Source organism: Eremothecium cymbalariae, chromosome 8, assembly GCF_000235365.1.
Source record: "Eremothecium cymbalariae DBVPG#7215 chromosome 8, complete sequence".
Taxonomy (NCBI): Eukaryota; Fungi; Ascomycota; class Saccharomycetes; order Saccharomycetales; family Saccharomycetaceae; genus Eremothecium; species Eremothecium cymbalariae.
Genome location: NC_016456.1, coordinates 1 through 25,708, shown reverse-complemented (window position 1 = coordinate 25,708; position 25,708 = coordinate 1). Strand labels below are relative to the sequence as shown.

Here is a 25,708-nt window from a genome sequence, read left to right as displayed (position 1 = left end):
GTTTTGGCCTGTTCGATCCAGGAAATACTTAATCGAAGTCATGGAAACCACACATTAACTTGCAGATTTTATCTTGACCTGTTTAAGCTATGGTTAACAATAATTTAGCACCAGAAAAATATCTAATCTTCCTGTAATCTCAGGTTCCATGTTAACGAAAAAATGAATGAGAATGTATCAGAACGTAGGATCTGCTGCATTCTTGTTCAAAAGAAAAGATACATGCGAAGAGGAAGGCCTACAACTCAAGATTCGCAACAAGACAGATCACGTTCCTAGATGAATGGATGCATATTTCACCACCAGAAGATGTTTGCTCTGACGTGTGGTATAAACTAAAAGAGACGAGACAGACTCCCTATGGAAGAAAAATATTCCACAAACGTGTACTTTTACGATGGTAGGCGATATATCTGCTGTGTAAGTATGTGCTACAGCAATTGCAACGACATTTTTACCAGTTTCGGTCAAGACGCTACTCATAAGCCTGTTATCTGACTACATTCATCAAAAATATATATAAGCGATTCAATTTATAGCCGCAACTCTAACTCAGAACTTGTACAGCTGCCTCTACAGCATTATCTTCACTTGTTCGATTTAGAGTTAATTTTCGTAATTCCCAATTGGGACAGAAAGATATCGGTGGTTGTTCAGCAGCAGCATCTGTACGGTCGAGCTGATTGCCTATCGGGCTTACTTTTTGTACCGTAAGATCCGGCTAGTAGTCCAAAAAATAGAACAATTAAGACTTCAAATGATTCTAATGCTATTTTGTCTGCAAATTTGATGAGCTACGGCGTGCCTGGGGGTGGGGGGGTTACTGATCCCAAATCTTGCAGGGAATGGAGATTAGCGTGCGTTGTTGATCCACGATGTATCAAGTCTCATCATTTTTGACAGATTTGGACAAGGGAGTAGTAGTTAGTAAACGGAAAATGCACATGTAACATAGAACTGAGCACATACATCTAGAATAACCGCAACATCATTAGCAAACGCCGCGGATATCTTATTGTTGAAAGGGAGAGGTATCCATGAAACAATATAGCAGAAACCCCATTACACATACAATAGGTTATATATATATAAACGATATATTATTACTAGGAATAATATGCGTATGGGTTACAGAAGATCAAAATATACTTTGGGAGAAAATGATGTAAAAATAAATGTAAAATCGTATTATCCCCTTCCATAGTTATCTACCATATAGTTTGTGTCGATTATCTTAAAAATGAACAATGAAAGTTAGGGGTGGGTAATAGTGGTGATGAGATCACCATATTCATTTATTTGTTGTATTTTATTGTTTTTTTGTCTTCAACACTCTTTTCGTACTTCCAGAAATCTCTTGGTCTTGTGTTAAAAGATAATCGTCATAAAATTATATAATAAAATAAATTCTTATTAGAAGTAATACTGGTCAAAAAAATGAAATTCCTAAAAATGTAAGGATCGTGCTGGTGTGGTGAGCATGGAGGATACGGAAAAATACAGACAGAAACGCAAATTAAACAATGAAGTAAGATAATGTAAAAATAATGATGAGTAAAATGAATAAAAACTTAGCCGACTCTGATAATAATGAAACCGAAAAACAAACTGCGCAATGAATTAAAGGGGTGGGGTGGTGGTGAAGTGTGATTAAACCAAAAACAGAATAGTGGGAAAAGCAGAGGAAGAATGTGCCTTGTTTTAAGGGCAAAAGTACACAGTCACAAAACGTTTATACAAAAATGTATCCGTTGCTACCTTGCTCCAACCTATCTATCGAGCTATTCCTACCTTTGACGTAGGCCTCCCCACCTTGCACGAAGATTTGGGGATGCTTTGTCGACTGGGTGCTGGCCGCAGTATTCGGTGTCTGTGCCATTGGCGTTCCCATGTCGCTGTTAGAATAATCGAAAACTTGCTGATTGAAGCCTGCACCTAGTGAGGTGGAAGGCGAGAAGTTGAAGTTAGAATTGTTGGAAGAAGGGAACCCTGAATAATCTAATGTAGTTAGGTTTGGAAGCAAAGCAGACGAAGATGAAGGATCAATAATAGCAGATGATTGGTATGTTAACTGAATAGGTGGTATATGGGACATTGGGACGTAGTTTGACCCAGTGCCGCTAATAGAGTCCAGAGTATAACTGTAAGTCTGTGGCATAGCAGGTTGTTGTTGGTACGGGAATTGTTGCTGTAACTGCTGTTGCAGCAACGGTTGCGCAGTGCCAGCAGAGGTAGTGCCAGCAGCACCACCAGTAGCCAAATTAGGAACTGTTGTAGTAGTTGTGGAAGTGTTATTAGCTGCGGTTTGTTGCTGTTGTTGCGGGGCCCGATGCTTCTGAGATTCCTGGATCGACTGCTGTGTGTTATGATGATGATTGTGGTGCTGTTGCTGTTGCTGCGTCTTTTGGGGTTGTTGATGTTGCAATGTCATGGCAAAGACCTGTTGCATCCCAGCGGCCTGCTTCGCGCTCCTGCCCCAAGACAATCTGATTCTGGAATTGCCTATTGGGAATCCCTGCATCTTAGCAATAGCGTTTTCTGCCGAGCTGCGGTCCACATACTGAACGAAACCACAACCCTTCCCTACAGGAATCTTAACATATACTATTTGACCAAAGGGCTGGAAGTAGGCGCGTAGTTCCTCCTCAGTAACAAGTGATGACAACCCGCCTATAAATACAGTGGTATTATTAGGATCTGTAAACTGGGATAGCACAGGCTGTTGCTGGACAGGATATATAAATTGTGATTGTTGTGGGAGCGTTTGCGGGCTGCTCGTCTGAATAACCCCGGAGAGATTACCCACTGGTGGCCCCGCAGTAGCGGCAGCGGCGGATGTTACGGTCCCGGAAAGTCCTCCTCGAAAACGAGACTTGTTTTTGGACGTTGTCGAAACCCTAATAGCTCTGCCATTGAGAAAAACACCTTGCATCTCCACTAAGGAGCGCTGCTGCTCTGCCTCGTTTCCAAACTTTACAAAGCCATATCCCTTGGAAACCCCGGTGACTTGGTCGAATACGATCTTGGCGTTTAGCGTTGACGAGTACCGTGAAATAAACAGTTCGAACAACTGCGATTCGCTAACGTTGGGAGCCAAATCCCCGACGAAAATAGAAAACTCAGTGCCTGGGGCCGTAGCAAAGGAAGCCCAATTCAGCTTAAGCGACCGTGAAGGATCCACAGGAATGGGCAGCCCGGTTTTCAACAAAGCATTGGTAGCTGATAGGTTCGACGGAAACTCAACAAAGCAGTACCCCGAGTTATTCATCGGGCCACTGTTCTTGATCAACTTAACTTGGACGTTGGGCTCCCCAAGAGTCGCCCAGATCTGCTTAATATCATTTTCAGTCCAGCTAGCATCTAAATCACCCATATACAGCTGTGTCGAAGTCGTCTCCGGCCCATTGGAAGACGTCGAAGCTGCTGATGATGCTGAAAGCTGCCGGGTCAGCGCGCTATTCTGCTGCGCACGAAATTGCCCGGCTCCGTTATATGTATAATCTTGCATGACCTGCGAATTGTAGGATGAATTGAAAGACATTTGGTCCAGCAAATGATAATGACGAAAGAAAGATCAAATTGAGGGCGTTGGGGGTCGCGAAGAGGACGGCAACGAGGACGAAGGAGGGGGATGTGTATGAGAGAGTGGGTGAGGGGCGGCGGGACAACTGGCAACGAATTATATTGCAAAGGCGTCAACTGTCCCCCGTTCAAAACACACTGGAAAGGAACGGAACAGAACAGGAATCAACTGCTGAAGCGTACCCCCGACAGACAGAAACCAAAACAAACTAAATCAAGCTTAAAATAAAGACTTGTTCCAAAAAATACCCTGCTTTTTAATAGAGGCCTCTCTCTCTTGAAAGAAAAAACTTCAAATGGAAAAGAAAAACAAAACTGAAAACTAAAACCAAATAACGAGACAGAAGGATCAACTTAATGAACAAACAGAGCTAGAGTAAAATAGGGATCCTAAGCGTCTTTCTTAAGAGGCAAAAAAGTTTGATGAAGTTAACTAAAATAAAATAAAACAGGAACAATAATAATAATATAACAATAATAACAACAGAAAACCAAAAAAGATCAAATATAAATGCTGCTGATCTCGGTGAGACTATATGTAATAACAAGCTTTACTTCTGAAAATAAAAACTTTCTCCAGTTTGCTCTTTCGTCTTATATTGTGATATATAGCCCTTTTAGACCTCACTTCCTTCCCTAGTTGGCTTTGTTGTCCGTTGTTATGTTAGAAAACTGATAGTCAGTCAAAAGGAAAAGAAAATAGTTTTTTTTGGTTTGTGTTAATAATGTATAAGGATACGGGTTGTGGTTGGTTGTTGGTGATGATGATGATGGATGGATGGTAAAATTGTTATGAAGGATTCTTTTCACAATGAAAAAAAAACCTAAATCTAAATCTAAATCTAAAACCCTTCGAGCAGAGTTCTGATTGTTTACCGTCCTTTAGGTTTGTGCCGAAAGGTGGTGGGATGGGGGTTTCAAAGTGGCGATAAAACAATATGTTGAGTAGTATGTGAAAATGGAAGCTACGTAATCTAGTAGTTAGTGGGTTTTTAGTTTGTGTAATGTTTCGTAGATGCCTGCTGGGGTGTGGTAGGAGAGTATTATCTGCCTGGCTGCTTATTCTGTCTGGGAATATTAGAGTTGGATGTGGTGCTATGGACCAATGAAGTTTGAGGGTTCTTAGAGCTGTTGAGTCACGTGCTGAAAGCGTTATAGAGAGGTGGGCGAACGGTGTATATTCTGTGGGTGGGGAGTAAGCTGGTTTGGCGGCGGGGTTTATGGCTGAGGAATGTATTTATATGGTGAGAGGGCGTGTGTGTGGTTAGGCTGTTGAGCTGCGGTTGCTTTGGTACTACTGTGGTAGGTTTGCTGAGCGACCGCGCCAGGGTTTCCCGCCGACAGGGTGGGAAGAGAGAGTTTAGGCAGGGAGAGGGCCATTCGTCTTTGGCAGAGAGGGGTAAGAAGCAGGAAAGCAGATTGAACCCAGCAGTTCAAGTTTGCAAGTGTAGCAGAGGTTCCTTTTTGATCTAAGGTTGCATACGTAGGCCGGCGAGATGTCGAAGTAAGAGAATCGATAATGTCTGTAGATTACCCGATTTGTGATTTTAGGCTAATCAACCTTGTATTAAATGTGTATATAACCTTTGACAGCGCGACTTAGAGAAGGTATGTGGGTGGTGATGAGCTATATAAAACTGGTTGGCGTAAAGATACGCTTTGTGTTGGGCAGCTAGAAGGGACGCAGAGATGAGCGGGAAGGATGGAGTGGTATATTATTCCGTATATGGAAGGAGGGGTTACAATAATTGATGGGTAGCACGGTCTATGATGCAGTCTGCTGAAGTTGCTCGAGCAGCTTCAGCAGACTGCTTGCGCTGCGGCCACGATCGCCGCCGTCTTTGATTAATGAAGGCAGATGAAGCATAATTCTGTCGTGAAAATGGTCTAGGAAGACGTGGCGTCTTGTGGAGAGATCTTCGCAGGCAATGGTTTCCAGCTCATGAAGTGTAAAGATATCCTTGTTGGAAGATCTGGGGCTACCTGTCAAGCGGGAGTTGAACTCACGAATGGAAAGCTTCAAGTATGCATAAGGCTGCGGGTAGTTCGGAATGAGGTATTTCCCATACAAGACGCGGTCGCTTTTATCATTGGCATTCTCCAATGGGATGTTGTGAGATTCTAGGCAGCCTATACGTATGAATTCGGTAAGTGCCTGTATATTATGGTGCTGAAATTTCTTGTCTTTGTTTATGTTAACGACGTTGCTGCTGTTTAGGACCATTTTGAAACCTCCTCCTGAAGAGGGATTCATCTCATCTGTCAAGGGCCATCCAAGAACAGTTAGCATACCCTTTAAAATTTTCACCCACGAACATCTTACCAGTTCGTCACCACAATGTTTCATTATGCATTTCAGAAATTTCCCACAATCACGTTGTACTGTGCTAGAAATATGTGTCATCGCGCTACTAATAAATAGAACCAACGGTCTGATTTGAAGTTTAAGCACATTCGCATTGTTCTCTCCTACTATATCGAACAATTTGAGCAATTCATCCCGCACTGACCGTTCCGTATCGCACATTAAAGGAATACAACTATTCATTAGACGAGACATTACCTTTCCATGAATAACCCGGGGCACCACGGATTGAAAGTAGATCAAAGTTTCTTTCCTAGTAACATCACTATGGTGTTTACACAGCGAAAGCCTTCTTGTAATGTCGCCTTGCAAATCAGCAGTTAACTGTAACTTCGTCTGATTAGGTAGATGGATGGTTTTTGCAACAAATGATGCGTCAGTCACATTCGAAGCAGGTATTTTCGGTTTTCCCACTTTCAGTTTCTTCTTTTGGAAGTCTTGCTGCTTCAGAGTCTTTTTCTTAGCCATTATATCCTTACTGCAGCCCTGTGTATCGCAATTAAACGGCACCTTGTGTTAGTTAATTCAACTCATCGCATGGCTTCTTAATGATAAAAAATTTTTAACGTCGATAAATATTGTAGACACCTAATTTTTCAATACCTTGGAAAGTAGCGCCGTCCCTTCAATATGGTTCGTTGTCCAAATCATATATATTAGTTATTTACCCCAGGCACCACTACTGATCTGCTATGAGTTCGAGACAGTTGAGAAGGCTTGGTAGTGATGACTTAGAATCTACGCTTGCAAGATTCATCAAGGACCCTCCGCCGGTCACGAAGACGTCCAAAACAGCATCTCCCAAGAACTCTAATTCTAATGTGTTTGCACTGTTTGATGATGAACAAGAGATAGAGGAAGCAGTCGAGGAGGATGTGAAGGATATACCGGAAGATTTTAAGTCTGTAGTTAAGCTTCCAACGAAATCGCAGAAGAAGAAGGATAAGAAAAGGCAAAAGAAGGTGAAAGCATCAAAGGGGGCTGCCAGTGGGATAAATTCCGATGAAGAGTTTGATATCTTGCTTAAGCAATTTCAACTGAACGACGGACTTTCTGCTAAAAAAAAAGATTATTGCATCGAAGAGACTTCACAATCATCAGGTGGTGAGTATGATACTGCACTTGAATCGGAAAGCGTGGCTTCAGGGACCAGTATTAACAAGGTAATGTGGGACCCAGGCTTTACTAAATTCAATCACTTTAACGAGCTCTATGAAGCCTTTTCGAACATCGATTTTAAGAATCTATCTCCGGATAATGAATTTCGGTTATTATTTGGCGATATTTCTTCGGAGTCGCTGGATGACGTGGATTCAATGACTTCAGTGAACATTTCTCCACAAGTTTTGAAACAAATTCAAAGAATGAAGAGATTAGTCCGTAATTGGGGAGGTAGAGATCGTAAATCAGTTCCTAATGCTGGTACGGTACGTCAACTACAATTTACAAAAATCAGGGATGATTGGCTGCCAACTCAACGTGGGGAGCTACTAATGAAATCGTTAGATGAAGATGCCTTAATGGACTGGGAGTTGTGGAAATGCCCTAATGATTGGAAAGATGTAATCCAAGGTAATGTTCGTAAGTGGAAAAATCATATATCGTTTTACAAATTTGAACCACTCAATAAAGAGATTAACAAGAAATATTTAACTGAGTTCTACCTCAATGTGGTGCTGCATCCTGACCATGAGGCTTTAATTAACATGATATCTTCAAAGTATCCATATCATATTCCGGGTTTATTGCAAGTAGCTATGATACTCATCCGACAAGGAGATAAATCCAGCAGTAATGGCTTGGTTGAAAGAGCACTATTTGTTTTTGATAGATCGTTGAGGAATGGCATTGCTTTTGACTCTAGGCGTTTTCAATTACCATATATCTACTTCTATAACCGGCAGTTTTATCTCGCGATATTCCGTTACCTGCAAATAATTTCACAAAGAGGTGCTCTAACCGCCGCTAGTAGTTGGGCGAAAGTGCTCTGGTCATTATCACCATTGGAAGATCCCTTGGGTGTCAGGTATTTTATTGATCACTATTTGCTCATGAATAAAGAGTACACATATATCATAAAAATGGGTGACAGTCCATTGTTCAAAGTGTACGAAGAGTGGTTTACCCTAGGCATTGCCTTGGGAATCGTCTTAAGCTACCTAAAACTTGGCAATCTTGAAGCGGCTTTAGCCGCTCTCCAGCATGCCTTCAAGTGTTATCCAGAATGTCTATCTACTATTTTCACTGACGTGTTGCTGGGAAACAGAAATTGTACAGCAAAGTTACAATCCTTAATGACTCCCACAATGCATTTGCAAGTCGCCGCTTATATGGTTAGAATGAAAGCTGTTTGGTTGGATAACGATCTTTCCTGGCTATATAATGAATTAAACGAGTTATTAGGACAATATGAATCAGGCACTTTTGATATCCGCTCTTCAAGTTCCAGTCAATCTAATCCTCAAAATCATTTTTTCATTGATAGTTTTCCTGTGAATCTATTAAGATTTGTAATATTATCTCAAGAATCTTCAGCAATGGCTAAAATCCCCGCCCATATTTGGTCTGATTATGATGTTTATGAATATGACGTATTACCGCCAAAGCCCAACATTAACGATCCTGAAGATACGACGGAAACTATTAAAACTTTTATAGATGAACGCGAATTACAGGTGTCACAGTTTTCTCGTGAACAAGATGAAGAATTACTAAACCAGATTAGACAACTTTCAATTGAGCAGTATTTGGAGGACAATTCTTAACGCGCTCATAGATGACTTCGTAGATGATACTTAGTGTTATGCCAGGACCTTTACGTATTTTACTTAACGGCAGTAATAAAAATGACGTTATTTCAGCTCGAACAAAATTCTTGGAATTTATATATATCAAATTCATATGATAATTTAGCTTTGGCGTACTATAAATGGCAAGCAGATTGTATCTGGAGGATTATTCATAAAATATAAATCTTAAGTACAGTATCATTGATTTTATTCTAGTATTAGATAAATGTTGTAAAGACATACCCATTTCATCAAAAATTGCCATGTTAAGTCGTAGCGTTTAGTATAATATGAAAATAACGTAATTACTGTTTGATATCAATTGTCCAAAGTAATACTAAGTATAAATAACATAAAGTTCCCTTTTTATACACGATAATGGTTAGGTCCACTATAAATACAACTGCATCGCAAAGTATGTTCCGCATCATTAGAAGGGAGTATCAACTTTAAAAAGATGACTATTGCAGAGAACATAAGGCACAGGCATCCAAATGATTCGGTGAAAATCAAATTGATAAGTGAACTCCTTGAACCTAGTATGTGGAATTTCCATGTGAAGAAGTAGAAATTGAAGGGGTTTTTATTAGTTAGAATTAAAGGTTTTTCAGTGATTAGTAGGTGGGGTTGTTAATATAATAACAATAAAAATACATTATGTTCTAGTATTAACATTTTGAAAGCTTGTAGGTGAGCCTACACCCTCATTTTCGGAAGCTTGATCCTCTGTCAAGCCTGCAGTACTTATATTGTCGACATGCGTGCTGTTTTGAGAAACAAATGTACTGTTGGTGTCTATCTCAATTCTTTTGGCCCTTCCTATATTTTTTAGTGTCTGAGATCTTGGTTTCATCACTTTTTTTTTTGAGGATATATGTGACGCCTTACTACTTGATGAGGGACCCGAACTAGATGCAGAGCTGTGCTGATTCGTGACTTTATTATGTTTTACAAAATGCATTCTTGTCGCGGAAGAAGGTTGTGTTGCTTGTATTGAGGGAAATCCTCGTAAATATGAGTGCATATTGCTACGCCTTCCGTAATAACCTTGGTAAAACGGGAAGTTCTTAGCTGTCGATGAGTTTGGTGGTTTTGACTGATAGGGTGAGATCGCCATGTATGGATTTGTAGGGGTTGTACGATACATAGGAGTAAATGATCTACCCATAAAAGGGGCCTGAGCATTCATGTACATTTCGTTTGGTTGCGTTTGAGCTACCTGCATGTGCATCCATTGTTCGTAAAGCATTTCATCCGTGCCTGGAAATGTATTATTGTATAGAAAATCGGGCATCATGTAAGGATACATTCCTGGAACTCCCATTCCTTGGAACCCTGTGTAAGCGTCTTGGAGAGGAACACCTGCAACATTTCCCATAACTGCAGGAATTCCAGAATTTACAGTTCTGGAATTGTTCGATGCAGGCACTTGATCTTCAGTTAAACCAGGGATCTGATCGGTATTTTCCTTCGTAATGTGATTCGAAGTTTCATCTTCAGCATCACGAGGTTGCTTCCCATCCTTCGTTTTAGCTGTGGCATAGTACTCTCCGTTGGTTATAAAATGTCCTTTTCCAACAGACAGTTGCGGAGGTGGGATTGATGGTTGTAATGGCTGCTGCACAGGCTGTGGTGCTACTGCAGAAGTAGGAGGAATTCCGCTATACATAAATTTTGTAGGTAGTTCAGCATGAACATAGGGGTTTTCAAAAGGCCCAGCTGTAGGCGGTATTGGTGGAAATGATTCCATTTCGGTGTCAAAAAAAAGCGGATTTATCATTCTTCCTTGTTGCTCCTGATGGGGAGGGTATTCGATTTCAAGTGAGAAATAATCTAGCGGGAAATCGTCATCCTCTTTAGTGAGCAAATCGGCAGGATTTATCTCGTCACCCAATGCATATTCGGTAACACCGGTATTTGCAGCTTCAATGATAAGTTCTTGGGGAGAATAATTGGTAGTAGGTGCAGTAGATCGGTCAGCCTCTCCAGCAATACTGCTGGAAATATCAGCATCAGCACAAGAAACTTCGCCGGATATTACAGCCTGCGGTTCTATACCAAGCTTGTCTTTAGAGGGTCTCTGATCCTCCATATCCACAGTTACATGACCTTTGCCATTTTGTTCGTCATCATCTTGTTCGTCATCATCCATGTCCACTTCCATTGGGCCTATAGTCGACGGAGCGGAGTATAAATCTATCCTCTTAGTATCAACGTGTTGAACCACTTGATCGTAGAGAGACATACCCGATTGATCATCATATGTAAACGTCAAAGCAGGCTCTGTAACAGCTCTTGTGGTCGAAGGCTGACCGGAAGCCTCTCTACGTAAATCTCTTTCTAAAGCATCAGCAAAAAGCTTATCATGAGGTACACTAAACCAAAAAAATACCTTCTGTTTCTTCTGGGTCTTAAGACAGAGGTTTTTGTAAAGAAACGATAGAAACTCTGATTTAGGCATCTCAAGCGTGGCATCTGCCCCGCATTTAAGATTTCTTAAGTCTGAGAATATACCCTCCTCGAACTTCTTCCTCTCCACAACCTCACGACCAAACTTTTGCATTCGATACACACAACACCGAACTATATCAGTCCCGGTGATATAATACAAGTTATTCCAAAATACACATGAAACAAAGCCTTCGTCATTATTCAAATAGTATCGCCTTATAACTTGATTCTCTTGCCAATTGGCCGGAGCAGTTGCCAAGAAGAACTTAAGATCTTCAATCAGTCTCAAAGATTCTTCAACATTTTCCGGTTTCACTCTCTCCACCCTATGCTCCCCAATCTTAGACTTAACAATCACCCCATCAGTTTTGATAATCGACATTGTGCCACTCAAAAAATCTCTCCCTGTCGTTGTCTCTGTCTCTGCCTCTGTTCTTGTCTCTGTTCTTGTCTCTCCACACACACTCCTTACGTACTATGTGCGTTTCAAGATCCCGATCTTCCCCAGAATCTAACTCAAACCAAAAAAAATCTATTCTAGCCTGTTTTTATAAAACCAAACACCCTTTCCCTTCCCTCTATTTCTCTCTCCAGCGTTCTCTCTCTCTTTCTTGCACACTCGACCGCTATTTAACTCCTCCTGCAGTGCAATATTATTATTACCACTGTCCTAATCCTGCGCAATTATTGTTCCTTCACTCCTTGAATCCCCGTAATCGCAATTAACCAACGTCTACCTGGTGTCTTTTACCAAATCTCTCTATTCCTGTAACAAATTAAGCCAATGCTCGATTCTGGACGCCCTCCTCAACACTAATAATATGATAACCAAAATTCGATATCTAGCTACTTTTTGGCTGTATAGCAATCCACTAGGCGACAGATTAGTTTCAGACAATCGATGCTATACTCAATTCAAAAAATGATTAAACCTGCTGTTTTAAAACTATCTCAGGAATGTTTGCGTCGATGTTGGCCAATTTAACTGCTAGTGTCGTGCTGTATATAAAGATCAGAAGAGATCCGTTTTACTGTGGATCTATGGCCAAGTTTCAAATATTTTTGGTGTTTCAACATGAAACACCCGTTTTGATATTTTTTGGAAAACAAAACAGAAAACAAGAAAACAGGACATGTGTGCATGGCAGCTGCCATGCAGTCGGAAGTATATGTCAATCCGAGCATCTGAAAGTAAATTGATAAAGAAAAGAGAGCATGTTAGTGCTTTCGATTTGGTTGGGGATTCAAAACGCTAGTTGAGACAAGAATTTGTCGGGCGTGTGTGGAATGTAGTTTTATGTAATATAGAGTATTCGTGCCTGGTGATAGTGGGATGACAGGGTTTAAGCAGCAGGGAAGGGGAGGAGTAGGAGGGGGTTAGGGAGTTGGGTCGTGTCTACTTGAGATGGGTGAGACCGTCGTTGAGCTGTGTTATTGTCTGCTGTGTTATGCGTGGTTTATGTGTTTTTGTTTTTTACAGTGTGTATGTAGTATGTATGTGGTGGTGTTTTTGTGTCTGTGTGGAATTGGATAAACGATATACGTAAGACGTTAGTTGTGGTGGTATTATTGGTAGGGTGATGGGGAGTTCCTCCGAAGAGTGTGTTTACGTAGCTGTGGATGTTTGTATCGATGGAAGGCGGTTTTGAGGACACAATACACATGAAGGGCAGGGAAGAAGGATGTAGGTAAATTATAGGTATTGATAGGTACTTTTAGGTAATTTGTAGCTACGTGTAAAGAGAGAGTACTCTTGTGGAGTGCCTTATTAGCTGCTTGCAATTCTTGGCGATGAAGAGCTGTAAAGACGAGCCGCTTAGTTGTTGTATGGCAAGAATGTAGCTTGCTAGCTTTAGGTCGAGATATGCGGGACGGATGTGATGTGAGTCCGAGTTTTTGGAGATGAGAGGGTCGGATTCGCTAAAAAGGTTGTGGTGTTGCACAAGTTCCTGGAACTGTAGCAACACGGTTTCTGACTTTTGTAGTAGGTGGTGGAGGAGGGGGTCTTTGTTGGAATGGTTGGAGGGGGGGGAGAGGTGGTGGTGAGGTTTTATATAGTTGGCCAAGGCAATATGGCGTAGGTGGAAGTTGTTTCTGGTGCGGAGCAAAGTCTTCAGATTGTGTAGCTGGGATGATTGTAGTAGGGATATTGAAGTAGGTGGGTTGCGAGCGTACAGGCGTAGGAGTGTATGGTCCGGGGTTTCGAATAGCAGTTGGGAGACGTAGGCATCGCTGATTACGGTGTCTAAAAGAGTCATATACATGATTTCGATGGGGTTGTCGGCGATTTTGGAGTCCATGATTTCGCTAATGGCATGTGTTTGCCTGATGTACCGCTTCTGGTATCCCTCTATCAGCATTGGGAGGTGGGAACTGGTCGCGGCATGATGGGAAACCACTAGCATGCAGTGCTTCAGCGGATATGAACTGTCGTTTTGTTGCACAGAACTGTTCGGTATTAGTAGGTCATTATTGGGGGCTGCTTTGCAAAGGCGTACAGAGTTCTTCTGGCAAATTGCAAGTTGTATAAACAGGCACCAGGGATCCGATGCCAGGATGCTTTTAGTTTCTTCATGCGTTATGACATTATAAACACAGAGTTTCAAAACATCGTTCGGGCTGGATTTGATGGCGTTGTTACCTTCGAATGGATAGGTTCTCTGTTGTAGTTCATTTTTCAATGAGTTATCATTTTTAGCTACTGGGCCATAGGAAACTAGGGGGAATTGGTCAAATAGTTGTTTGATGGGAGCTGGCACCTCCATATAATCTTGGTTGTCTTGATGAGTACATAGAAGACTACTCTTCGTTGTATGTATGCAAAGATTTTCTTGAAACTTTTTTTGCCAATGTCAATGTCGATGCTGATGGTTTTTTTGTTTTTAAAGATCGACGCTAGATGATCTTAGAAGGCTAAAGCGACATTCCGACAAGAAATCAAATAAATAGAAAAAAAGGAAGATCGTATAATTACTTAGTTACTTTATTACATATTTTCCGTGCCAATGATTTTAAAACGGCGGTAGTTAAATATACTGGAGCTTGTGCACTCCCAAATATGATATTCGACGCCTCACCTTTGCTGATGTTAGAAACGAAGTCTTTGATATTCTTTTTAGTCAAAAGTTCTTTCAGCTGTTCATCTTTATCTAGTTGCTTCTCTAATAACGTTTCAACAAATTTTTTCTGCTTGGAAGTGGCAGCCATCTGTCTCCATGGAGAGTACTTTGTAAAATTCTTGGGTGCTTTAGATGATGGAGAGGATGCTATCAGCGATAGTTGCAGGTTGTTTATCAAACCCTCTACTGCACCAATGACTTCTACTAGATCCAGGCTTTTTATTATTGTTCTGGGACTGTACTTGACAACCCTACCTTCTCGGTATGGCAGTTTCCTAAAAAACTTGAGTTCATAAAGGGACTCCTTGGGGTTCTCTAGATCTTTTATTTTGTAAATTCTAATGTGATGCCCTTGACTTATATCCATGCCCCATGACGCGTTGCCTAGCTTTACCCACGGATATACCGAGTCCTTGAAAAGCTTGAGTTCCTTTTGATGGTTAGTCATTTCGTTAACGCTAACCTCTTCACCTTTTGCTACTGTCTCGTAATAAGACCTAAAGTTGTCGTAGGACGTTAGCGTGAGGTCCAGTGCGCTCAAGGAACCTACCAGTTCCTCAACCCGTGCATCAATATTTCTTGCATATTCCCTGGCCTCTTCGAGTTTCAATGCATCCCGATGTTCGACTTCCAGCCTTCGTTTCTCTAACTCTTGCTTCACAAGCTCTAAATCTTTCAACGTAGCTTCGTCAAACTGCATGCCTTCAGGATCGATGCCCACAAGTGAAGGCACCGAAACGACACCGGCCCTCGATGAGGCAACAAAATCCACTACCTGACAGTAATCTTTCGTATGGTGCTTTCTTAGGCCGCGGCCAACCATCTGCACAAGCAAAGTCCGCGATTTAGTGGGCCTGCACAACAATATACAGTCTATATTTGGAATATCGGTCCCCTCAGTAAATATCCCACAGTTCATCAGCACCTCGATGCGCCCTTGACGAAAATCCTCAAGCAATGAGTCCCTCTCGGTAAGTCTGGTTTTAGAAGTGACGTATTGCGCTCCGATATTATGTTTTTGAAATAACTCGCACAGAGTTGTAACATGGGCAATGTCGACACCAAAAAGAATAGTGGACTTGAGGTTGTGGAGCTTTTTCTTGTGCAAGTAGGTCTGCAAAATCACCTTATTAACCCAATCGGTATTCATGACTCTGGACAAACTACCCACCTGAAAATCCGAACCGGCAACCGCTACATCCGTTAGATCGGCGCCAATCTCTACAGTAGTGAACTTGCCATCACAGAGCCACTCCTCGTCGATCATCTCGAGTATGCCCTTATGAAACACTATCTCGTCAAACACACGTGACAAAGCCTTTCGATCCGCACGCTCGAACGTCGCGCTAAAACCAACAACAGGCACCCGGCTATCCACAACGTCCGCACCAAAGTGCCGCAGCACCTCAATATACGACCTCGCCACAGCATGATGTGCCTCATCAATTATAATCAGATTAACACTATCCGTAGGATACTCCTCCAACCGTCGTATCAGACTCTGCAAAGATGCAACAACTACATCGGCACCAACCACATCCGCCCTCAATTTCCCCATCTCAACCTGTACATTCAACCCAGGAAAAAATCGCTTGATAGTCTGCGAAGCCTGCACCGCTAGCTCCCTTCGATGCACCAAAACCAACGTTCGAAATCCCGCCATACCGCTCCCCACCACCCCTCCTCGTACCTGGCGCTCCCGTAACTGCTGCAACAGATTAGCAAATATCACTGTCTTCCCACCACCCGTCGCCAAAGATACCCCTATCCGTCGCTGACCCTTCAGCGTAATGCAATCGATGCACTGATCAATGCACTCCTGCTGATATCTCCGTAGGCCAGATATCAAACCCACTGCCGGTTCCTTTACCCCTGCCACCCCCGCTCCTTTGTCGCCTAACACCACCTTTCCTACCATATCTTCCTTACCAGCCCCACATACCCCCGAATACCACGCCTTCCGCTGCACAAAAAACCTCATCAATATCAGCCATCGTCGGTCACCATTCAAGACCCCCATTTACCTTTTCGTCTTCTATACCACCATTGAACTCTCCCACCGATCACCTAGGAAAAAGCCCACTTTGCCAGTCACCAATTACCGATTTACGTTGTGCTCGGTTTGGCTTTCCTGAAATCTGCAAACTTTGTTGACGCACGCCCGGCCCGCGTCACGTGACACAAAGATCACGTGAAATGCACACAACAGTTACCCGCACACACCGCTGACCCGTCATGCTGCACGGCGACGTGGTAGGCTCCCGGACTCAAAGTTTGGGACTGTGGAGTGGAACACCGGTAAACAACAGGAAGTCCATATGCATCTTTTAAGAAAAATAAACAATCAGGGAATTTTTAGCTGTCCTCCCTCACCCCCTCCCCCCTTCTAAAACAACACCTTTGCAACAAAGAAAGGAATCCAAAACAGTAACAAATTAAGGTGCTACAACTGCTGCTGCTTTAAAGGTATCATCGAACGGAGAGGCAAATATCATTATAGCGGAAACCAAGAGAGAGAAGACAGGATAAAAAGAGATAGTTTTTTATTAGGGTTTTCATTTTTGTTTTGTTTTGTTTAAAAGATATTAGTAGTATCTTTTTTTTGGGTTAGGTAAGGTTTCTTTGGTTTTGCACTTTTTAAGCGACGACAAGGGAGCTAAGTTAAGCTTTTTAGTTTGTTTTGTTTTGTTTTTTTTGTTGTTTTGATTGATTTGGTTGAGAGAAATATAGGCGGGTCTGAGGTTTGCGGCCAGGTTTGATCATTGTCATAGTAGAGTGAGCGAGCGACCCGGGTAATTTTTGGGTGAGATTGATTGGCCTTTGGGTTTGGATCGAAGGTACTTTTATCTATCTGTCGTTCAACAAGTTTTGTAGAAGAGGTAGGTAAGAAGGCAAGCGAAGACAAGGGGGACGAGCGGGAAAGGTTGAGAGGAAAAAAGAAGCTTGGAGAGCGTTCTGGAAGCAGGGGTCTATAGCGTTGGTTAAGGGAGAGAGAGCGAGCAAGAGTTCAGCGGGTGTTTATTTTTTCTGTTGAGTTGTATGTGTTTTGTGATAACGGTTTTAGATTATCATCTGGAGTGCGTATAGTTTGAGACCGGAGGTCTTAACTTAAAGGAAAGAAAGAAAGAAAGGACACTTTTTTTTAGTTTTTCTGTCTAGAAATAGGGGAAACATCCAGTCCAGGCCAAAGCAGCGGGTAGGCTTATACAACGAAGTTAAACGTTGTTTCTATATCTGGGCTTTTTTCCTCGTATTTTGCAGTAGTCATTATAGGGTTTTTGTTTTAGTGAGGATCTACGAGCGAACATTCGTCCAACCAATCGTCCAACGTTTTGAGCTACACGTACCAACTGACGAGCTTTGGAAGGATTTTTTATTATTTTACTGTCAAGCTTTTGAGTTAATTTGCCATCCGTGTTTTTTCGATCAAGTGCAGGTTGCTAACATGACGCTGGATTATGAGATCTACAAGGAAGGGGGGTTGTTGAAGGGGCGTTATCAGAAGTTGGAGGATATCAGCGAGGGCTCATATGGATATGTGTCTTTGGCCAAGGACACCAATTTGAAGAAGTTGGTGGCTGTCAAGTACATATTCAAAAGTGATGATGATGATGATGAAACAAGAAATACCAACGAAAAAGGGGATGGTTCCAACAACTCATCTTTAGAAAGACGGCAGATGCTGAAACGCCAGCGATCGCTAATTTCCGAGAGGGTCCGTTCTAGGCTGTCCAATCATGTTTGTTATGAAGCATTATACGAAGTTGATGTACAAAACAAAATTGGTAAACACAATAATATTACTGAGTTATTCGATTACTTTGATTCCTACATTATTATGGAGTACTGTTCTGGCGGCGACTTGTATGAAGCTATCAGAGGTGGCCTAGTTCCTAGGAAGACCAAACAGTTGACGCATTTACTAAATCAGATCATGGATGCTGTGGACTATGTTCATAGCAAAGGGATCTATCATCGGGATATTAAGCCGGAAAATATTTTGATTGCGGATTCCAACTGGACTATTAAGTTGACCGATTGGGGCTTAGCTACTACAGATCGTATGTCTACCAACCGGAATGTTGGGAGTGAGCGTTACATGGCTCCTGAGCTATTTGAGAGCAATCTGGATTATGATGAAAGAGATGATCCGTATGACTGTAGTAAAGTTGATATATGGTCGATTGGGGTTGTGTTGCTCAACATGGTTTTCCATAAGAACCCGTTCAGTGTTGCTAATCAGACAGACAAGTCTTTCTGCTATTTTGCGGCAAACAGAGAGGCATTGTTTGATGTGTTTCCAACTATGACCTATGACCTTTTCCAACTATTGAGACATTGTCTAACGATTGATCCGACAAACAGATATTTACAAGGTATGAGAGAGGAGTTATCAAGGTTGGGAGAATACACCTTGGATGATGAATACTATAACACCTTGTATGATGAGGGTGGAGTGGCTTCCGAAGAAGAGGACGCATACAGTGCTACTTCTAGATTCCACGAGGGTGATGCTACCAATGTCACGAATACCCCAATATCAGATGCTGACCTACCTTTGGCTCCAGTTACAGCGGGCTCTGTACCGGCAATAACAGTCGAACAAATCACTCCGGCTCAATCGAAAAAGGAGGAGAAAGATCCTGTTCCAAAGTTTACCTTTACAAAGAGATCCCATGCTAAACCTTTGAATCCGGAAAAGAACACTAAACCAATTAAAATCAGGAATAATCGCAAGATCATCAAAAACAGTAGGAAACCTTTGGGGATTCCGACGCCAAACAGTCATATAGACAATTATTTCCATGAGTATAATAGCCAAAACAACAGTGAAAATTTTAATACGAGGGATTTTTTCACTCCTCCTAGTCTCCACAACCGGTATATGGAGGGGGTATTCAGTAGAAGAAACCGTCCTCGCAGAAATAGTTATCATTATAACTTGGGTGAGCATGGCAATAATAATAATAACAACAGCGTAAACAATGGCCGACCAGCTTCTGCAAGTGCTAACCTTGGCAAGGTGCCGTTTCAAAGTGCGAGTTCATCCGCAAATGCCAACAGTGCGAATAGCCATGGCAGGCGCGGATCCTCTGTAAGTAGCCTGAATTTTCCTTCCGGAAAATATATCCCTCCACATTCGCGGAACACTCTCCACAACAACAACAACAACAACAACAACTCTCCAAATAATGCAGGCAATTCCGTTCATATTAATGGTGATTCACCCAAAAAAGGTGTCACATATCATGAACAGCATCGTCTAACATTGGATGCTGAACCCGATTTAGATGATGTCCTTTTCACGTTAGAAGAATCCGATGTGGACAACAACTTTATCAATGAGATGTCAAATTTAACGGTTCATGAACATACATCACTTCACAGATCTCGCACTCCAACGCAACTCGATTCACTGCACGGAACACCTGGGGCGAATCCAGCCAGTGCAGGAACTGCCACGGATGTACCCGAGTTGTTGAAGTCTCCGCAATCAGCTTCTACCGAATTGCATAACCAATTGAAGGACTTAACCTTCCACGTGTCTGATAATGCTCGCAGGCATAGTGCCTCAAGTAATAGCGCTGTTTCGAACAATATTTCTACCACTGAATTCAAGCCAAAGCCAGGGATTTACATTCCGCCTCACCATAGGAAGGCTTTCAACCAAGGATCATGTAACAATATGGGCAGTTCAATCTACGGAGTTGGTCCTACTCTCTCAATAAATGGTGAAAATTATAACACTGGCACGTATGCTTCAAAGAAAAACACTTTAGGCACAAGAAGGTATTCTTCATCAACGATTAACAACAATAACAATAACAGTCACAGTAACAATAACAGTCATATCAGATCAGAATCATCCTTTAACAAGATTCATAAACCATATATGCCACAGAACCATGCTATTAGCACTACTGCAATTCAAAATGCTGATGTATTTGCTGATCATGCTGTGGCGTTTGAAGACGACCATGAAATCGCCTCCATTAATCGAAGGGTTTTCCATGTTCATTCACCACAAAAGATCAAGAGCGGACGCAAGTCCTCTATCCAAGATGACTTGGTTGGTTCATTAGAGCAATATAAAAACAATTGGCTAATATTGCAGCAACATCAAGATTAAGTTTTCCCATGCCAAATTTTTTTTCTTTTATTTTTGTTCACTTAGACATTTTGAAGAACCGCCTCACTAATTCTTATTATTTCATTTGCAGTTTTGATTTATCTTTTTGATAAAGACTGCAAATATAGTTAGTTCATGGAGGTCTTGACCAGTTGAAAAAAAAGCCTATATGAAAACCCAATAAAACAATAAATAGAAGGAAAACGTACAATTTTTATCGAAAGGTAAGGTGATTGTGGAAACTTTCATTATTTCGCATTCTACCATCTATGATTTATTATGTACCGTTATTTTTAATGATTCTGCATTTTTCCAATTTTTTTTCAAAAAATTAGTTTTAACACTTGTATTGAAAAATACACATATATTTCGTAAGAAAAAGGATATACAATTTCAAACCAATAGTACAATTCTTATTACTCCATTAGAGGTATTGGATGGCCTTTTGCGTTTGTCTATAGGTAATTTAAGTATCAGGCATATATATCTTTATATCTTTGTATGCATATCTTTTAAATAACAAATATAAAACAATGACGGGAATGTTAGCCACTTTAAGTAGCTTTATACAGTGTATTATAAGAATCGAGGCTTGTGTTCTCCTTTTGAGCGTATAGTGATAGACTTAGAGATAATAGCAATAAAGTCCCAAATGCTTTTACTAGAGAACGATTATATGATTCGATAGAACCTTGATATAATGCTCCATCTTTATTAACTTCGGTACTTTTTACCACCTGCGTCACTCTTGGATTCTCTTTGGATATTGTTTCTGGAGTACGACTTAAGTTCCTTGCGATAGTGAAGTCCAATATGTCATTTCTCTGTTCCTGTGTTCCTGCAATACCAGCTCCTGCGTCCGTGGTTTCCTCATCATCCAGTATAATATTCTGCACATTACCAAAGAAATCTGTTATTAAAACTTCGGCAGTGTCTCTCTCATATAAATATTTCCGAACACCGACATGTGAATGAACCTTCTCAAATGTGTAGTAATCAAAAAGATCCTGGAGGGTTGCTGTAGAATTCTTCTTAATTTGTTCCATAAATTCTAGTGTATAATAGGTAAACCTATCAATGACTGCTACCCCAATTTCAACATCTGAATGATGAGAATAAGAACTTTCGTCTAGCTCACTTGAACCAACAGCTAGAACATTGGGTGAATAACATCTGGAATACATCGTATTCGCCTGGCACGTATCTATCATGAAAAAAATCTCATTATAACGCTTCTTCTCCCACATTTGTGCAAACGCATCTGCGATATCATATGACGAAATCTCTTCCGCATCTTGAAACTTTAAGAAATCTTCGCCTCCATGACCTGTGATATATATAAAAATATTAGAGTTTTCATCTGTCATAAGCCGTTTAGACTTCGGTTGCACATCATCCCACCTATCCGTTAGTAATCTAATGAAATTTTCAACAGTGACCTCGTAACCTCTGTAATCAACCTCAACTGACTGTCCATACAAATCGATAGCTCGATCTGCGTTGTTAAAAACCGCACCAGGAAACAGGTTTCTAGAATTACATGCAATATCATCACTTAACATCAATATAATCTGAGAATCAGGAATCCCAAGCCTTTTTACCGTACGGTACATGCTTAACACATTAGCCATGTGTCTATAATTGAACCAAAAACGAGATGTAGACACAAGTACTGCCCAATTATTGGTATGCGAACCATCCCCCCAAACTTTCCCGAAGCATGTAAGAAGCAAAAGTGCAAAAGATTGAATGATTTGAAGCTTCATTGTAGCTCTAGGGAACGCTAAAGGATGAGCTTAAATCACACATACGGAACTGTGGTCTTTTTGCGGGCTTTTAATAATGACGATATTACACTGACATTGGCTAGCATGTGCTCCGTCAGGAATGATGGTAAGAGAAGCCCGGGTAACGATCAGCCAAGCATATATATATTGTAAGTAAATAAACGCTGGTTATATGTATTTATCTTCTCATTTATCTTAATATTAGAATTTTAAAGCCGTGCCTACCCCTCTGTAATCCTCTCTAACAGTATAGAACTGTTTTCCAACGCAGCGCCACTGATGGTCTCATCTAACTTGTTGATCAAGTTTTCCCTAGTGTGTGTAGTCAATAAAAACCGAGCGGTTCTATAATCATCCATCTCAGATTTGATGACTTCATATATTGTCTTTACTGTGTCTTGCTTAGCATTGAATCTTCTTATGATTCTCTTACCATCGCCAGTACGAATCTGAATTCTAGTAGTCACTCCTGGTTCGTTATCTGGTTCCAAGTGAGATACAGGTTTAATGGATTGAAATAGTACGAGATCCGCATCCTCACCTGCTGGTGTTGAAGGTTGCGGATTCTCGTTGACAGCACCAGCAGCGGCGCCGTCACCGTCATCATCTTCAGTATTGTCATCTTTGGCGTCTGACGGATCTCCTGGTCGATTCAAAGACTCTTGGATAGCCAGACTTACTTGTTGTTCCTCAGTCAGAGTAGTAGGGTCTAGTTCTGGGGTAGGTTCTTTAACTGTAGGGTTAGCTGCAGCTGGATCTAACGAAAAATCGGAAAGGAACTCTTCGACTGTCTTTATAAAAGCGTCAGGTTTAGGGACGTCTCTATTCCATTGTTTTAATCTTTCACCTGTCAATGGATCCAAAATGGCAATATGTGGGAGATCATCTCTATTATTAAGGTCATAGAACTGTACGTAGCTTTGAGCAGAACGCGATTCATATTGATATTGTAAAAACACAAAATTTGATTTAATCAACCTCTTCACCTTGGAATCAGACCACAAGTCTCTATTTAACATCTGGCATTGAAATATATCCACAGCTTGGATATTGATCATGATCCATTTTTTCTTTTCACGAGCAGATAATTTGGCATGGTCCAAATCGACTTTACTCATCATATCGAATGGAGGTCTGAAAAGCAAGGTCATCCTTTCCTCTTTACTCACGGCCTTCGGTTTGCGAACTATCTTGGTGTATTCACGAAGATTACCGTCATCATCAACCTCTACAACCGTTTCTTCAGCATACTCATATTGCCGATGCCTATCCTCAGCGTAAGAATAGTCATCACTGTTATCGCTTTCGCTGCCCAGCTGCTCATCAGAAAGTTGCTGATTGAAAATACCTGAGGGCCTACTATCATCAAACATATCACGTACACCCCGTAGAGGTTGGAACATGCCCCCTACACCAGCATATTGCCCCGGAAAGAACTGTGTATCTACCAACTGCTCATGCCTTGCCTGATCAGGAGGACGATAGCTACTTTCTTCGTGGTATGCTTCCTGCTGTAACGTGTTTGCCAGCAGCTCATCATCACCAGTGCCAATACCACCATACCCAGGAACATCCCGAGCACTGCCCTCCTTTAATTGCGATTCTCCACCGTGCTCAAAGAACAAAGAAATAGCCGTCTCCATGTTGCCACCTGCCATTTCAAGGAAATGCTTAGCCAATCCGCTATTGCTAGTCCCGCAGATACCCATGAAAGTCTCCACATCTTCCTGAGACCTCATAATTACCTTGCAACAACCTCTAATAACTTATCTGTGTTCTTTATTCACTGACCTGATGTAGATGTGAGTACCACAGAGCTTGTTCCAAAACAAAATACTTTTTTAATTAAGGATTAATTCTCCAGCCGCGTTACTTAACTCTTCTACTTTCCGCTATATCCGTTTCGCTCACACCCACCCTGCAGCATTTAAAACAACATTATCGCCAAACGAAGCCTGTATTTTACTATCGAGATTAATATACATTAAAAGTGTGTATTCAACTATGTAGATACTCCTATTTGTTCCTTTTAGAGACCTTCCCAGTACTCTCTTTCGTTTTGTTAGCTTGTTTTAATCTACTCATCACTTTTTTGGCCAATTCGTCTTGATCACGTTTATTTTCAAATTTGGTATGCTTTCCTAGAAAATGGACCTTACTGATAGCCGCATCAGATCTTATTTCACCTAATGCGCTGCCTATTATGGTTTTGGCACGTTCTTGTTGCTCTTGGGCTGCACTTTCCTTCTCTGATTGATTCAAGTCTAACTGCTTAACCTTATCCATGTAGCTCTTCACTCTGGACAACTCGGCCATGATAGGAGTCATATCTTTGACATTTAAAACCTTCATATATACAAAAAGCAACGAGCTCAACACATATGCATATTTATTTGATAGCTTCAACCTTTCCTTCTCATCTGTCAAAGAGAGAAGTTGATCATCAAGAGGTTGGTTGGTTAGTTTTTTAATTTCTGGCTCTAAATCCTTGAGCTGTCTGTTCAGATGTACAATAAATGGTTTTATCTTATTGATATGCTCCATCTTACCTAACGTTTCCCAAGCACCTGACTTCCTAATCTACCTCAAGAGCTTTATTCAATAGTTTGGATTCAATTTGTTCATTGGGTCGCATAGCTTTGGCAGCGATGAGGAAATTCCTGTATCTGCGTCAGATTGGTCACGTGAGGGTAAAGTCACTGTGGTGAGCGTCTTGAGGAAAATGTGACCAGACACAAAATAAAGGCGGTCTCTCTCAGCGGAGCAGTGTACGGGTCTCTCAGGGAGCAGCGTACGGGTCTCTCAGGGAGCAGTGTATGGTCTTGAGGTCACGTGGGATCTGGCGAGAGGGTCTTGAGAGCGGTTTCAGGCAGCGACGGGTCTCAGCGGAGCGAGGTCTTGAGGGCAGGGCAGTGTACGGTTGAGGTCACGTGGATGTATCTGGCGGGGGACGGGAGGGAGCGGAGCAGCGTACGGGTCTCTCAGGGAGCAGTGTATGGTCCAGGAGGGTCACGTGGATCTGGCGGGCGACGGGAGGGAGCGGTTTCAGGCAGCGTCGGGTCTCAGCGGAGCGAGGTCTTGAGGGCAGGGCAGCGTATGGTTGAGGTCACGTGGATCTGGCGGGCGACGGGAGGGAGCGGAGCAGTGTACGGGTCTCTCAGCGGAGCAGTGTACGGGTCTCTCAGCGGAGCAGTGTACGGGTCTCTCAGCGGTGTGGTGTACGGGTCTCTCAGCGGTGTGGTGTACGGGTCTCTCAGCGGTGTGGTGTACGGGTCTCTCAGCGGTGTGGTGTACGGGTCTCTCAGCGGTGTGGTGTACGGGTCTCTCAGCGGTGTGGTGTACGGGTCTCTCAGCGGTGTGGTGTACGGGTCTCTCAGCGGTGTGGTGTACGGGTCTCTCAGCGGTGTGGTGTACGGGTCTCTCAGCGGTGTGGTGTACGGGTCTCTCAGCGGTGTGGTGTAGGGGTCTCTCAGCGGTGTGGTGTA

At 42.0% G+C, this 25,708-nt stretch overlaps 10 protein-coding genes across 10 annotated transcripts, besides 1 other annotated feature; 2 read left to right on the top strand and 8 right to left on the bottom strand.

The window, feature by feature from the left end:
- Positions 1-1,732: 1,732 nt before the first annotated feature.
- Positions 1,733-3,541, bottom strand: NAM8 (Nam8p; the record flags this gene model as incomplete). The annotated part of the gene is made up of 1 exon (XM_003648076.1): positions 1,733-3,541. The coding sequence occupies one exon, from the start codon at positions 3,539-3,541 to the stop codon at positions 1,733-1,735; it is 1,809 nt and encodes a 602-aa protein (XP_003648124.1).
- Positions 3,542-5,347: 1,806 nt separating this feature from the next.
- On the bottom strand, positions 5,348-6,415 carry IPI1 (Ipi1p; the record flags this gene model as incomplete). The annotated part of the gene is made up of 1 exon (XM_003648075.1): positions 5,348-6,415. The coding sequence occupies one exon, from the start codon at positions 6,413-6,415 to the stop codon at positions 5,348-5,350; it is 1,068 nt and encodes a 355-aa protein (XP_003648123.1).
- A 224-nt stretch (positions 6,416-6,639) lies between these two features.
- On the top strand, positions 6,640-8,712 carry RQC1 (Rqc1p; the record flags this gene model as incomplete). The annotated part of the gene is made up of 1 exon (XM_003648074.1): positions 6,640-8,712. One exon carries the CDS (start codon positions 6,640-6,642, stop codon positions 8,710-8,712), a length of 2,073 nt encoding a protein of 690 aa, XP_003648122.1.
- Positions 8,713-9,391: 679 nt separating this feature from the next.
- On the bottom strand, positions 9,392-11,569 carry STE12 (homeodomain family transcription factor STE12; the record flags this gene model as incomplete). The annotated part of the gene is made up of 1 exon (XM_003648073.1): positions 9,392-11,569. The coding sequence occupies one exon, from the start codon at positions 11,567-11,569 to the stop codon at positions 9,392-9,394; it is 2,178 nt and encodes a 725-aa protein (XP_003648121.1).
- Positions 11,570-12,917: 1,348 nt separating this feature from the next.
- Positions 12,918-13,952, bottom strand: SAM35 (SAM complex subunit SAM35; the record flags this gene model as incomplete). Its single annotated transcript, XM_003648072.1, has 1 exon — positions 12,918-13,952. One exon carries the CDS (start codon positions 13,950-13,952, stop codon positions 12,918-12,920), a length of 1,035 nt encoding a protein of 344 aa, XP_003648120.1.
- A 205-nt stretch (positions 13,953-14,157) lies between these two features.
- IRC3 (double-stranded DNA-dependent ATPase) lies at positions 14,158-16,326 on the bottom strand (the record flags this gene model as incomplete). The annotated part of the gene is made up of 1 exon (XM_003648071.1): positions 14,158-16,326. The coding sequence occupies one exon, from the start codon at positions 16,324-16,326 to the stop codon at positions 14,158-14,160; it is 2,169 nt and encodes a 722-aa protein (XP_003648119.1).
- Positions 16,327-17,751: 1,425 nt separating this feature from the next.
- On the top strand, positions 17,752-20,436 carry KSP1 (putative serine/threonine protein kinase KSP1; the record flags this gene model as incomplete). The annotated part of the gene is made up of 1 exon (XM_003648070.1): positions 17,752-20,436. The coding sequence occupies one exon, from the start codon at positions 17,752-17,754 to the stop codon at positions 20,434-20,436; it is 2,685 nt and encodes an 894-aa protein (XP_003648118.1).
- Positions 20,437-20,990: 554 nt separating this feature from the next.
- Positions 20,991-22,202, bottom strand: GPI8 (GPI-anchor transamidase; the record flags this gene model as incomplete). The annotated part of the gene is made up of 1 exon (XM_003648069.1): positions 20,991-22,202. One exon carries the CDS (start codon positions 22,200-22,202, stop codon positions 20,991-20,993), a length of 1,212 nt encoding a protein of 403 aa, XP_003648117.1.
- A 242-nt stretch (positions 22,203-22,444) lies between these two features.
- On the bottom strand, positions 22,445-23,962 carry UBX5 (DNA protein crosslink repair co-factor UBX5; the record flags this gene model as incomplete). The annotated part of the gene is made up of 1 exon (XM_003648068.1): positions 22,445-23,962. One exon carries the CDS (start codon positions 23,960-23,962, stop codon positions 22,445-22,447), a length of 1,518 nt encoding a protein of 505 aa, XP_003648116.1.
- Positions 23,963-24,239: 277 nt separating this feature from the next.
- Positions 24,240-24,767, bottom strand: LRP1 (Lrp1p; the record flags this gene model as incomplete). The annotated part of the gene is made up of 1 exon (XM_003648067.1): positions 24,240-24,767. One exon carries the CDS (start codon positions 24,765-24,767, stop codon positions 24,240-24,242), a length of 528 nt encoding a protein of 175 aa, XP_003648115.1.
- A 91-nt stretch (positions 24,768-24,858) lies between these two features.
- Positions 24,859-25,708: a tandem repeat (telomeric repeat).